Raw genomic sequence first — 13122 nt, 5'->3', positions numbered from 1 at the left:
ACCTGCGTTCGCCTGACCCCTCCCCCCGTCACCACCCACAAATACCACTTCCTGTCAATCACTCTGTCATTAGTCTGCATAGCCTCTGCGTACGCAGTTATGACCGCAGCACCTGGACAGTACGCATTAAATCGGCTGATTGAGTGCATATAAGCAACTGCGTTCCTTGCTGAATCAGGCCCAAAGTGCGGAGATGCAACTTCCCACTTAATTAAATCTCCCTCTATAGTTTATAAATCACTTAGGGGGAGATTTAACCTTCAAAAAAGGACAAGTGGAAGTGTTGCTCATAGCAACCAATCAGTTTATAGCTACCATTTACCTAGTACATTCTATAAAATGGTAGATAGAAGCTGATTGGTTGCTATTGGGAATCTTCTTCACCTGTCCTGTACAGAAGGTTTGCTAGATCTCCCCCTAAATGATAAATGGAGTGGTTTTTTTTTATAATGATAATAATATAATAAAATCACAATATAATCTTACCTGTGCAATCGGCCTTGGGGGAACATTCATCGACCACTCCATTCACGCATTCGCTGTAAGTAGAAAATAAATGATTTGATTGTTTTAGCGTCAGCTTATAATGGCAATATAGCTTATATGGACAAGTCATTTGCTGTATAAGAAGACTGTAAATATTCTGTTGCAAAGTAAAAGAAAAAAGTGGAAGATCATATAGCAGGCCTGGCTAACCTGTGGCTCTCCAGCTGTTGTGAAACTACAAGTCCCAGCATGCCCTGCCACAATTTTGTTATTAGGGAATGCAAAAAACTGTGGCAGGGCATGTTGGGATATGTAGTTTTACAACAGCTGGAGAGCCGCAGGTTGGCTAGGCCTGTCATATAGCGTCATTCTAAAGGAAATTCTCACATGCCCTCTCAGTGGCATCACTATGGGTGGTGACACCCTGTGCCGCACATACTGTGCCCTCTGCAGGACACATGACAGAACAGAAAAGCCACTTTGGGTTCAATTGAATTAAGGGGAACTCCGGCAATGGCAGCGGAACTTGTGGCCCGATCTCATGCCGGTCTTGTGGATTTTTGTACGCAGCTCAGCCCTATGGGGCTGTGAATAAATATCCCTGCGTCTAGCTGTACTGTAAGTGTGGCATAAAGCTGCACTTACTGGCGGGGGCGTGACATAGGGGTATATTTACTAAGCCTTGGATGGAGGTAAAATAAACAGAGATAAAATCCCAACCAATCAGCTCCTAACTGTCATTTTTCAAACACCCTGTGACATGGCAGTTAGGAGCTGATTGGTTGAGACTTTATCTCTGTCCACTTTATCTCTATCCAAGGCTTAGTAAATAGACCCCATAGTGGCGCCAATTGAAATGAGCCCTTTACGTTAGTTAATTACATAATGCACAGGTTTGTTATAAAATGTCACCAATATGAGTTGTTGACTTGACAGTACTGCTCTTCTGTGTGATAACTGACCGAGAGAGATATGTGGTTAATACATACACATGGTTATATGTGGTTAGTACATACTACTTTATGTATTCTTGCAGCAATATGTAAATATCGAAAAAAAAAATAATAATTACATTTTCTGCTGTTTTCTTGGTATCGGAATAGGCTACTTACCAGACATTGCATCCGTCAATAATTGTGTCTCCATCGTTGTAAATATTTCCATTATATTTGCAGTCTGCTGTTAGGAAAAAAATAAAACAATAGTTTGTATCATAGTAGTGACAAGCGTAAAAATCACAAATCCAATGATTATAGACTCCACTGTGCTATACGCTAAATCCCAGCTACCAGTCTCTTTCATGTAATACTGCTTTTATACCTAAATTCCGGGTCCGACCCGGTGGTTGGAGCAGGGTTCCAAACTGGATCAGGCCCAGAATTTAGCCGGCACCGACCCAGGAAATTCCCGAGTCAGCGCCGTTCACACCGTAGCCGGGCCTGCAGCGACCGGGCTCTTCCGGCATTGAAGTGGTTGCTTGGAGATTACATCATCTCCTAGCGCCACTGAAGCCAGCTAATCGGCCGGCATGTGGCGCGCTCAAGGTCATCGTGACCCGGATCGCGCCATTTACACTGCAGGGTTTTACGGGTCATTCCTGAGTTAAACCCTTCAAGTTACTTGAGTTCGATTGCCGGGTCACCTGAAACGGGAATCCAACCCTGTCCCCTTTTACACCAGGAGCTACCTGGGTTAACCTTGCAATAACCCAGGTTTTAGCTCTGGTGTAAAGGGGGTATAACAGTCCTAGGATAGGAATTGGATAAAAACTAAGATGTAATATTCAAATCAATCTTTATTGACACTTTTGTAGTGATCCCATATTGGCATTAAAATGTATAGGTCCACAGTCCACAGTCCACACTGGGCTCTTGAAACTGGCTGGCAAACATTTGGCGCTTGTTCAACGGTTTTTTAAAGGAATATCATAATTTGGCCCTAATGTATGATTGGGTATAGGATTCTCGTGTCCTGAATTTCTCAGATCTGCCTTATGTTTACACTATCAGGGGACTATTTATCAATGGGAGAGGCGCCCAAAATTTGGCTGAATTCATGCAGTGAATTTACCATAACAAGGCAAGCTAATATGAATTCATGCCAGCTGCTATCTGAATACGCACATTGCAATGTAACTTTGTATTTTGTTTTGATTTTTTTGCAGTGGTTACTCCAAAACATGAGTTTAATAGTACATACATCACAACAACTGCACCCATAGCTGTTGCTAGCACACACTTTATATTGTAGTTATGGTGAGATAAATATTAATGCTTTGGCTGAGATGGCTGCTCAACATTTTTCTATTTCAAAGAACTGAGACTGTGATATTTGCTAAACTAATTTGACAGGGATGTGACACATCTTTCAGTGAAATTCAATGTATTACTGTTATTACATAGCTTCCAACATGACCCCTTCCACCAGGTACAAAGTTCTCCACTCCTGGACTTCCCTTGATTATTGCCGTCACCTGTGCTGAAATACCCTCCACATTAATCAATTCAACACAGGTGGCTGCAATCATATAATAAGAAGGAAGTCCAGGAGCAGAGCATTTTCTACCTGGTGGAAGGGGTCATGTTGGAGGATCTGTTATTATCTTTTATTTATCTAGCACACAAGTTCTCAAACTTGGTCCCCAGGACCCCAAACAGTGCATGTTTTGCAGGTCTCCTCACATAATTACTAGTGAAATACTTAGCTGCACCTGTAGATCTTTTAAAATGTGTCAGTGAGTAATGAATACACCTGTGCACCTGCTGGGCGTCCTGCAAAAAGTGAACTGTGTGGGGTCCCGAGGACCGAGTTTGAGAACCACTGATCTAGCACTGCCAGCTTATGCAATCCTTTACAGAGAGTGTTCAACCTGTTACATCACTGTCTGCCCCGTTGGAGCATTTAGTTTAAATTCTATACCACATGCAAACAAAGGTTCATTTTGTCAGAAGCCAATTAACCTACCATTATGTTTCGCATTGTTAGTGGAAACTAGAGCAACCGGTGGAAACTGACAGAAACACAGAGAGAACATGCAAGCTCCACACAGATATGATCCTAGTCTGAATTAAAACCATACAGTTGCCTAGGGCACCAATGGTAAGAGAGGGTACCTGAAGCACTAAATGACCCACCCCAACCTGCCTGCCAAGGTTACAAAGCAACTCCCCCAAAGTTACAAAGTGCTGCCCCAAAGGGGAATTGGAGGTGCCACCTCTGAGGGGGTTGGGATTGCCACCTGGTGTACCCCAAGGGCTTGCATCAGCCCTGAAACCATGGCCCTAGAGATGTGAGATAACAATGCTAGCCACTGTGCCATCATGCTGCACCTATTGGTTAAGATTAGGACTACAAATTACCATAGAATTTCTCTGAACAAATGTACTTCATGTCACAAAACCAAGGACATATTTATGGGTTTCTACAAAACTAGTTAAAAATAAAACAGTTGCATAGTACTATATTAGTACTGACTGAATAAACAGGACTTTACAGCTTAGGCATTCATAGCAAAAACATGCTGATATTGTTTGCAGAAGGTGAGAACATTGAATTGTCATGGTCATGTGTGCTTAGGCGTTTTTCTCCAAGACAGATAAATGTGAATATGATGAATACCTTATTTACCATCATATCTTACAACTACCTTATAATAAGCGACTGCTTGGCAGTGCGGAGATTTGTGAGATTTTCTAAATAAATTACGATAACCAGAGCTGTAACTAGACTTTTTGGTGCCCTGTGCCACAGAGAGCATTGGTGCCCCCACCCCCATTTTTTAAATAGGGACATAAGATAGTGCACCTGAAAAAGGGCCATGGCCTCATGGGGAAGGGCCAGGGAGGAGATAGGGGAGGCCAGGAGATGCTGGGGATAAAGAAGAGGATTCTACAAGTGAGAATGATAATATGGTATTTACTATTTACATAAGCACGTACTGTAGCTGGCAGGAATCCCCTACCTTTTACCCAGATAATTATTATACTGAAATCTCCGTCATAACTTTTATGTGCAATACTGCTCTGTATACAACTTCCTTAGTTATAGCAACACTCCGAGTCTGTTTGCTCCAGAGCAACACACAAGGCGTTATTCATTAACCTGCAGAGGTGTCAGCTCACGCTCCTGTTTGAAAAGAAGGTATATCAATAATAATCTGCTAAAGTCTGTCATGTCTCCAGCATGTGTGAGACGGGAGAGGAGGAGGACCTGCTGGGCTACTGTGAACCCAGTAAGTATGGGGCGGGATGGAGCTGGGGTTAGGACAGAGTTGGGGAGTGGGGTGGGACAGAGAGGGTGGCAGAACAGAGCTAGGGGTGGAGCAGGACAGAGCACTAGACATGAAGGAGGTTGGGTGGGCATAGCAGAAGGCAGAGAGTAGGGCAGTGCCTGACAGAGCATGGGTCTGATTAGCGGATACAGAGGGAGTGGGATAGGGCAGAGCAGTGGGCAGACACTGAGGTGACCCGGCATATGCCTGGTCCCTTTCCTAGTTTATGTAGGGTTAGCCAACGGTGGATAACCATCGATGGTCCCTATTGATGGTACCATCGGTAGTATAAAAAATTTAAAAAAAAGAAACCATCGATGGTTTCAACCACCGATGGTCATCGCTGCTCTATGGCATGCTGGGCTGCTGGCCAATCAGAACCAAGGGGTGGAGCTTTACAGGTACATTGGGGTGGAGCTAAGTTAAAAACAAACCAACTGGGGGTTCTCCGCCATCAGTGGCAAAACTATCTGACATCGGCTGTAACCATCGATGTTTTGTAAACATTGATGGTCAATGGCCATCCCTAAGTTTATGTATAATTCAAGATGTTGGCATTGCACCATTTCATCAGTATTATACATCAGCACTTGCAGATGTAATTCCTATAAAAATGAAATTTTCCTGTCTAGTGCTTAAAGTAATGCTCTGATCTACCTGTTTCTTTTTTGCAGCAAACTCAATGACCGAAAAGATGACACTTCAGCCTTTTGGAATATTTATCTTCCAGTTTACTTATTTATTCACAGTTATTTATATAGCGCTGACATGCTACGCAGAGGTAGCAACGCCTTGGTGAGCTGTGTTAAGAGAGTCCTTGATTCTGAAAGTGCCTCTTCCCCTACGGCAAAACTTGTTTGGCTAATATGGCGGATGTTATAATGCCAATTAGTTGCTGCTAAAATGTAATGCTGCTGTGAATTCCCTGCATAAGCACTTTAATCATTGATTGTACATTGATTTTATATGGCTTTATTTGTGTGGTTGTTTTATCATTCATGAAATTTTAAATAAATTTGCATATTAAATAGCAAAGCGATAGCTGGAATTAATCGTATGGATTGAAGTTCACATCTTCAGTATCTATAGCGCCACTCACCATTACAAAAATGTTCTTTGTTATCTATATTGTAGAGGAGTGGGTGTTACTCCTCAGAGTCATTGTGAGGCAGCTGGGGATCACTGTTTAGTGCGCAGTATTCATTGATTTTGCATTTAGATGGGTGTGGTATGAAATGTTCTCAATGTCAACAAGGTTAAAATTATTGCATGCTGACACCACACATTTTTGGAGATTTTAGCCTTACTCTAGCTCCTAGCCCCTAACCCTAAAACTAAACCTAACTGTAAAAATAACACAAAAGTTTACTGCTGACATTCTGACTGCCTACATACTGACTGCCAACATTTTGATGCTGACATTCTGACTGCCGACATTCTGACTGCATACATTTTGACTGCCAACATTCTGACTACCTACATTCTCACTGCCGGCATTCTCACTGCCTACATTTTGATGCTGACATTCTGACTGCCTACATTCTCACTGACGACATTCTGACTGTTGACATTCTGACTAGATCAGAGGTTCCCAAATGTGGTCCCCAATGCACCCTTACAGTCCAGGTTTTAAGGATATCCATGCTTGAACACGTGACGTAATACCTCAGTCAATTTGATTTAACCACCTGTGCTCAACCATGGATACCTCTAAAACCTGAACTTTTGCGGAGCCTTGAGGACCGTGTTTGGGAACCTCTGGACTATATACCTGCCATGAAACAGCATGCTCTTTTTGCTATCAGCTGTCAAAACCAATTACATTTTTTGGCAAGTTTATAGGTGGGATTGGGGCTGTTTCTAAACCCGCTGCTTTGTAAATCTGGGGTTTCTACACTTTTAATGGAAAAAACTTCAATGGTGCTCTGATGTTCAATTGTATTCCAAAGTGTGGATTCTGGGCAGGTTTCTGGAAACCCGTGCAAAACTGATGCTATGTATATATACCCCACAGTCTTTGCTAAAAAGCTTTATGCAAGAATCTGGTACTGTCTGTCATTCAGATAGGGAGAACTTTTTTTTGCTCCATGACGCGATTAGATCTGTTTGTCTTAAATCACATAATAAGATCAAATGACGGTTGTTAAAAGTGTCGGCTATAAAAGTTCACTTAAGATTTCACTTGTGCAATGCAATTGCATGCAGCTTGTCTACTGCTCTTATACAGGTGCTTCACAGAAAGACAGGATTTTGTAAGAATTAGGAAATGTGTGTTGCCGAACTATATATGTATGTCTAAATGGTTTGGAAGACTAAGTACAGTACAGGTAGAACACCTCTAAAGAAGCAGGTGAAGATGTCTTGAGAAGCATGGCAAAGACCATTCGTAACTCTTTGTAAATATATATGTAATAGCAAAAGAATGACACTCAGGGTCTTTAAAACCACCAAACTGTTATTCCAGATCTCCCTTATAGTGCCGGATTCAATTAGCGGCGAAAAGCCGAGATCGGCGATAAGCGTGGTGTTTTTGCCCCATTCGTCTGTCTTGAGGCAAAGTGTTCGCCTACTTACACAAGGCGCGCTCCCGATTTTCAATTGCAAAACAGGTGAAAGCGCATATGTGTGAATGCATCGCATAGCGAAACTAGTGAAAAAGACAGGTTCTTTAGGGGAACTCAGTCTGTACCCCCTAAAAAGCCTAAATGACCTGGGAAATCAATATAGAAGTGTATTAATAGCCCTACTAACAGTAATTAGGGATCTGATCTTATATTGAGTCAAAGGGCTGTAATAAGTATATTTGCATAAGTGTGGAAAAATGATATAAAGCAATGTCTTCTGTGAAAAACAATTGCTGTAGTTATATTGGGGGTACATCAGGGCCAGATTAACAATGGGGCGGATGGAGCTACAGCTCCAGGCCTCCAAATAAAAATAGGCCCATCATCATGACAGCATGATGTTGACTGACCATCTGCTGTCCACATGTTCAGCCATAAATCCTAAGTAGTAAAATTGTATTTCTAGTTACCTCACAAAATAGAATTTTTTTTCTTTTTTACATATTTACAGAGACATTGGTGTTGAGATTATAGTGGGTGTATATGCCCATGTGGCTCTGGCCACACCACACAGCACTGGTCACACCTCATCTGCTTTTCACAATAGGCTCTTAATCATTTTCAGCTCCAGGCCCATGTGGCCCTCAATCCGGTCCTGGGGTACATGTAAATGGGTGCTAGTATACTTATGTGTCTCTAAAATGTATTAGAAAAATATTTAAAAAATACACCTGCTGCTGCCACCTGCAACCCTAAAAACACCTGATCCATCCATACAGCACCCCAAAATACACGACCCAATACTTACAACCCATTTTACTTTTCATATTTTCACCCCCAAAATTTGATACCTTTTTTAAGGGGTATTAAGATCATTTTTTTTATTTCTTTGCCTAATTAGTCATTAGGGGGGGTTCCTAAAGGGTTCTGAACCAAGTCCCCACATTTTTACTTCAAAATAGGGATTTTGAAACATCTTTTCTCCTGTGTTTGGGTGGAGAAACATCTTCGCCTGTTATTGTCTATGGAGTTTTCGCACATGCGAAACCATCCTGGAATTAAATAGGATGATACTTTGGAAAGTGGCAAAAACATCGTATCAGCAAATGCTTTTCGACAGATCGCGTCTTTTCACCTCTAATTGAATACGGGCTTTAAATATAAAGCTGTTTGCAAAACAGTTTTCTAGAGCCGTGGTTCTCAAACTCAGGACCCTACACAGTGCACAGGTGTATTCATTACTCACTGACACATTATAAAAGATCCACAGGTGAAGCTAATTATTTCCCTTGCGATTCTGTGAGGAGACTTGAAAAACATACACTGTTTGCGGTCCTGAGGACCGAGTTTGAGAACCTGTGTTCTAGAGAGTGCATTCTGCAATGGTGTAGAGCAGGGTTTCACAAACTCAGTCCTCAAGGCAGCCTAACAAGCCAGGTTTTAAGGATATCCATGCCGGTGTGCAGATGGTATAATCAAAGCGACTGAAGTACTAATTAGTGTAATGACCTGTGATTAAGCATTGATATCCTTAGAACCTGGACTGTTAAGGTTCATTGAGGACTGAGTTTGGGGACTACTGATGTAGCAAATTATATTGTTAATTGTAATTATGCAAATAATAGATATAGATATAATGACTAACATACTGTTGAGTCAAGATATCAAAATTAATTAAACACATAGATTCAGTGCAGTAAAATGCACAATACATTGTTGTATCAATATGTACAGTATACCCAATTATTAGAGATGTGCACGGACCCCCGTGTTTTGGGTTTGTGTTGGATCTGGATTCATCTTCGAGTTTTGGTTTTGGATTTGCAAAACCACCCTCAAGTTTTTTGCTTTTGAATTTTATAAAAATCGATAAAAAAATCGATATAAACAGCTAAAAGGTCCAAATCCAAAACCCAAGTTTGTTTTTTAAATCCTAGTTCCAAACCAGCAACAGATCCGAAAGAGGACTCGGTCACAAAAAGTGACCTTGACCCGGTTCTGCTCGGAACCTCTACATTCAGGTGTGTTCGGATTTCAGAAATCCGGACCCGCACATCTCTAATAATTACGTATACAAAATGAAGAGAGACCTTTTTCAATTATGTTCATTGAATGAGAGAGAACAGAAAAGAACTGGAACAAGAATTAGAGTACAGTGGGAAAGAACTGGAACAAGAATTAGATTACAGTAGGAAAGAACTAGAACAAGAATTAGAGTACAGTAGGAAAGAACTAGAACAAGAATTAGAGTACAGTAGGAAAGATCTGGAACAAGAATTACAGTACTATAGGAAAGAACTGGAACAAGAATTACAGTACAGTAGGAAAGATCTGGTACTAGAATTACAGTACCGTAGGAAAGATCTCGAACAAGAATTACAGTACAATAGGAAAGAACTGGAACAAGAATTACAGTACAGTAGGAAAGATCTGGTACAAGAATTACAGTACCATAGGAAAGAACTGGTACAAGAATTACAGTACCGTAGGAAAGATCTGGAACAAGAATTACAGTACAATAGGAAAGAACTGGAACAAGAATTAGAGTACAGTAGGAAAGATCTGGTACAAGAATTACAGTACCATAGGAAAGAACTGGTACAAGAATTACAGTACCGTAGGAAAGATCTGGAACAAGAATTACAGTACAATAGGAAAGAACTGGAACAAGAATTACAGTACAGTAGGAAAGATCTGGTACAAGAATTACAGTACCGTTGGAAAGATCTGGAACAAGAATCAGAGTACAGTAGGAAAGAACTGGAACAAAAATTACAGTACATTAGAAAAGAACTGGAACAAGAATTAGAGTACAGTAGGAAAGAACTGGAACAAGAATTAGAGTACAGTAGAAAACAACTGGAATAAGAATTAGAGTGCAGTAGTAAACAATTGGAATAAGAATTAGAGTACAGTAGAAAAGAACTGGAACAAGAATTAGAGTGCAGTAGTAAACAATTGGAATAAGAATTAGAGTACAGTAGAAAAGAACTGGAACAAGAATTAGAGTGCAGTAGTAAACAATTGGAATAAGAATTAGAGTACAGTAGAAAAGAACTGGAACAAGAATTAGAGTACAGTAGAAAAGAACTGGAATAAGAATTAGAGTACAGTAGGAAAGAACTGGAACAAGAATTAGAGTACAGTAGGTAGGTAGGCAAATTGGTTCTCTTTGTAGGGGCAATACACATATATACCGGCAGTGTGAAAATGCAAACAATAGTTGACATCCTAAGAATATGTGACAATACAAGAATAAACTGTAGATCAAGTGACGTCTGGTTTCTCAGGAGAGGTAATCTCTATAGTTTATTGTATAAAGAAAGCGTTAACAGGCTAGCATACCAAAGACGTCTGTAAAGGAATGCCAGTTTGCTCTTTTATTGGTTCCTTATATAGCTGTACCTACTTTATTTGCTATACAATGGGCACAGTTCTCAGATTGTGTATTGAGGAGCCTTTACAATTTTTTCAACTGAGTCACCTGTTTTAATATTCTGTCATTTTCAACCCCCCCCCCCCACCCATGACAAAGCTAAACAGTAGCCTCAATCAATGCTGCACCCTCTCTCTCCTCCATATGTCACATTGTCCCATAACAAAACCTGGTGTAGTGAATGAATAGGACAAATAGGGACTTTTCATTTAGTACAAATGTCAGTTCTGAAAATACACCTACAGTACGACTGAACTTCACACTATTTACAATAGTACATTCTGCACCACTTCAATTATACTGTACATTCTAAGCCTGTTTAACATACATTATTGCTAACATTATAGTGGTTTAGCAGTTACATCACATTCATATCTGTTTGAGTCTTTTTGGCATGTTCTAAGGGACCCCAATTATTGTATATGACTGGGATGCAGTAGATTAAATAAAACAATTTATTTGTCCCAGGGGTTTATGACTAAGATTATAATTTGTCATCTCTGACCACTGAAAAAGATAAAAATCTAAACGTCATTTGTTACTTATAAGCAAGTATTATTATATAACAGCGTTATAAATGATTACTATGGTTTATTAAGTTGTATCTATTGACGCGTTGAAACATCATTCCATAGATCACATTAGACCAAAACGCCATTATATTCTAAAGTCGAGTCAATAATTACCAACAGTTAGGGGTCTAGGAGAGAGATAAAATGGATGGAGATAAAGTACCAACCAATCAGCTCCTAACTGTCATTTTTCAAACACAGCCTGCAAAGTGACAGTTAGGAGCTGATTGGTTGGTACTTTATCTCCACCCACTTTATCTCCCAAGTAATGGTTTTTCACTGATCAATATGATTGTCCGCGTTCTGATTCTTCATCCTATATCACTTCCCAATACTGACACCAGTCTCAAAGTCCTTTAGCTTATTTTTGCAACCTGCAAGCGCTGCTGGTTAGTATAATTGATTCGGAAACAAATACGCCATCAGACTTTTGGATTTCCCATAAGTGGTCATTTTGTTGACAGACTGCCAAGAAATGATGTGCTTATATAATGGAGCATACACACGGTCAGATTTGTCAGATGAACGATTGAACAATTGAACGATTTGAACGATTTGAACGATTTTACCAAAGTTTTGAACGATTTGAATGATTTTACCAAAGTTTTGAACGATTTGAACGATTTGAACGATTGAACGATTTTTGACTGCAGTAAAATGAATGGAATCGTCCAAGTCTGACTGCAAACACATCAGATGTCAGAAATCGTTATCTGACAAACGGGAATGCGCATCATTGATCGTCCATCGTTCAGGTATGTCAGATATGTCAGATTTTCCTTCAGATATGAACGACTGAACGATTTTTAAATCGTTATCGTTAATTTCTGAAGGAAAAATCTGACCGTGTGTATGCATCATAACAATGAATTCATAGTTACCTCCATTCTCGGCAGACACCACGTTGAGTAAGCCAACGGCGAAGAGCGCTAGAATAGGTAGGACACCCATGGTGTCAGCACCCAAGTACACTTCAAAATTAGGCAATGATCACCAATTCTGTAGTTTCCACAGGTCTCTATGTCTCCGCTGTCATCACTGTCACCGCACAAGCTTTCTACAAGTGGCTGTCTAACCTGCAGAATGTAGGGACTGTAATATTGTACCTTGCTTTTATAGAGTGGACTTGTGGAACGGGGAGGAGAAGGAATTTGACAGGTACGACAGGTTTCTCCACCATAATGACAGCTGCTAGAATAGCACAAATCAGGCTGTACTTCTTTTCTTAATATTCCACACATTAAATAACTTTCATATAATTATTTTTTTTTATCTTTGCTTTTTTTTTTTACCCCTAAAGGCTTTGAGCAGACCAACCTTTATATTTGGGATTGACTCTTCGGTGATGGTTTCGATAAAATAGTTTCAACATACCAATCATGCTTACACAATTATAGGTTATATCATTTGCAGTACTAAAATAGGGAGGGGGGGCGCGATTCAATTCAACGCAATCTTGAATAACCCCCGGAAGGAGTTCCCGGAGCTATTCAATTGACCGCGCTGTTACAGTAAGTCTGAGTAGAGGATTTCTCCTCGCAGCCTACTGAGGTGAGAGCAGTAATCCGGCTTAAGGGGTCTATTTACTATGCAGCGTTAGGAGACAGAGTGATAAGAAAGTGATAAGGTGCCAGCCAATCAGCTCCCAACTGTCATCTCACAGGCTGTGTTTGAAAAATGACAGTTGGGAGCTGATTGGATGGCACCTTATCACTTTTCACTCTGTCTCCTAACACTGCTTAGTAAATAGACCCCTGAGTGCCGGTTGCGATGCTGTTTTCTGACTAACAGCAT

At 40.5% G+C, this 13122-nt stretch overlaps 1 protein-coding gene across 1 annotated transcript in view; it reads right to left on the bottom strand.

Annotated features, from left to right (window-relative positions):
* The window catches only part of LOC148478190 (uncharacterized), a gene marked incomplete at its 3' end in the record, with an annotated part of 198930 nt that extends 186534 nt beyond the window's left edge, over window positions 1-12396 (bottom strand). The window contains exons 1-3 of the mRNA XM_088455835.1: window positions 12210-12396; window positions 1599-1665; window positions 487-539 (exon numbers count right to left, since the gene is read on the bottom strand). Coding sequence (XP_088311961.1) covers window positions 487-539; window positions 1599-1665; window positions 12210-12279 — 190 coding nt within the window. The remainder of the gene's footprint in view (window positions 1-486; window positions 540-1598; window positions 1666-12209) is intronic.
* Window positions 12397-13122: the final 726 nt, after the last annotated feature.

This window comes from Taudactylus pleione, unplaced genomic scaffold, assembly GCF_031769625.1.
Source record: "Taudactylus pleione unplaced genomic scaffold, aTauple2 ptg000672l, whole genome shotgun sequence".
Lineage (NCBI taxonomy): Eukaryota > Metazoa > Chordata > Amphibia > Anura > Myobatrachidae > Taudactylus > Taudactylus pleione.
Note: the sequence above shows the minus strand (reverse complement) of the source record. Positions and strands in the feature narration are given on the sequence as shown.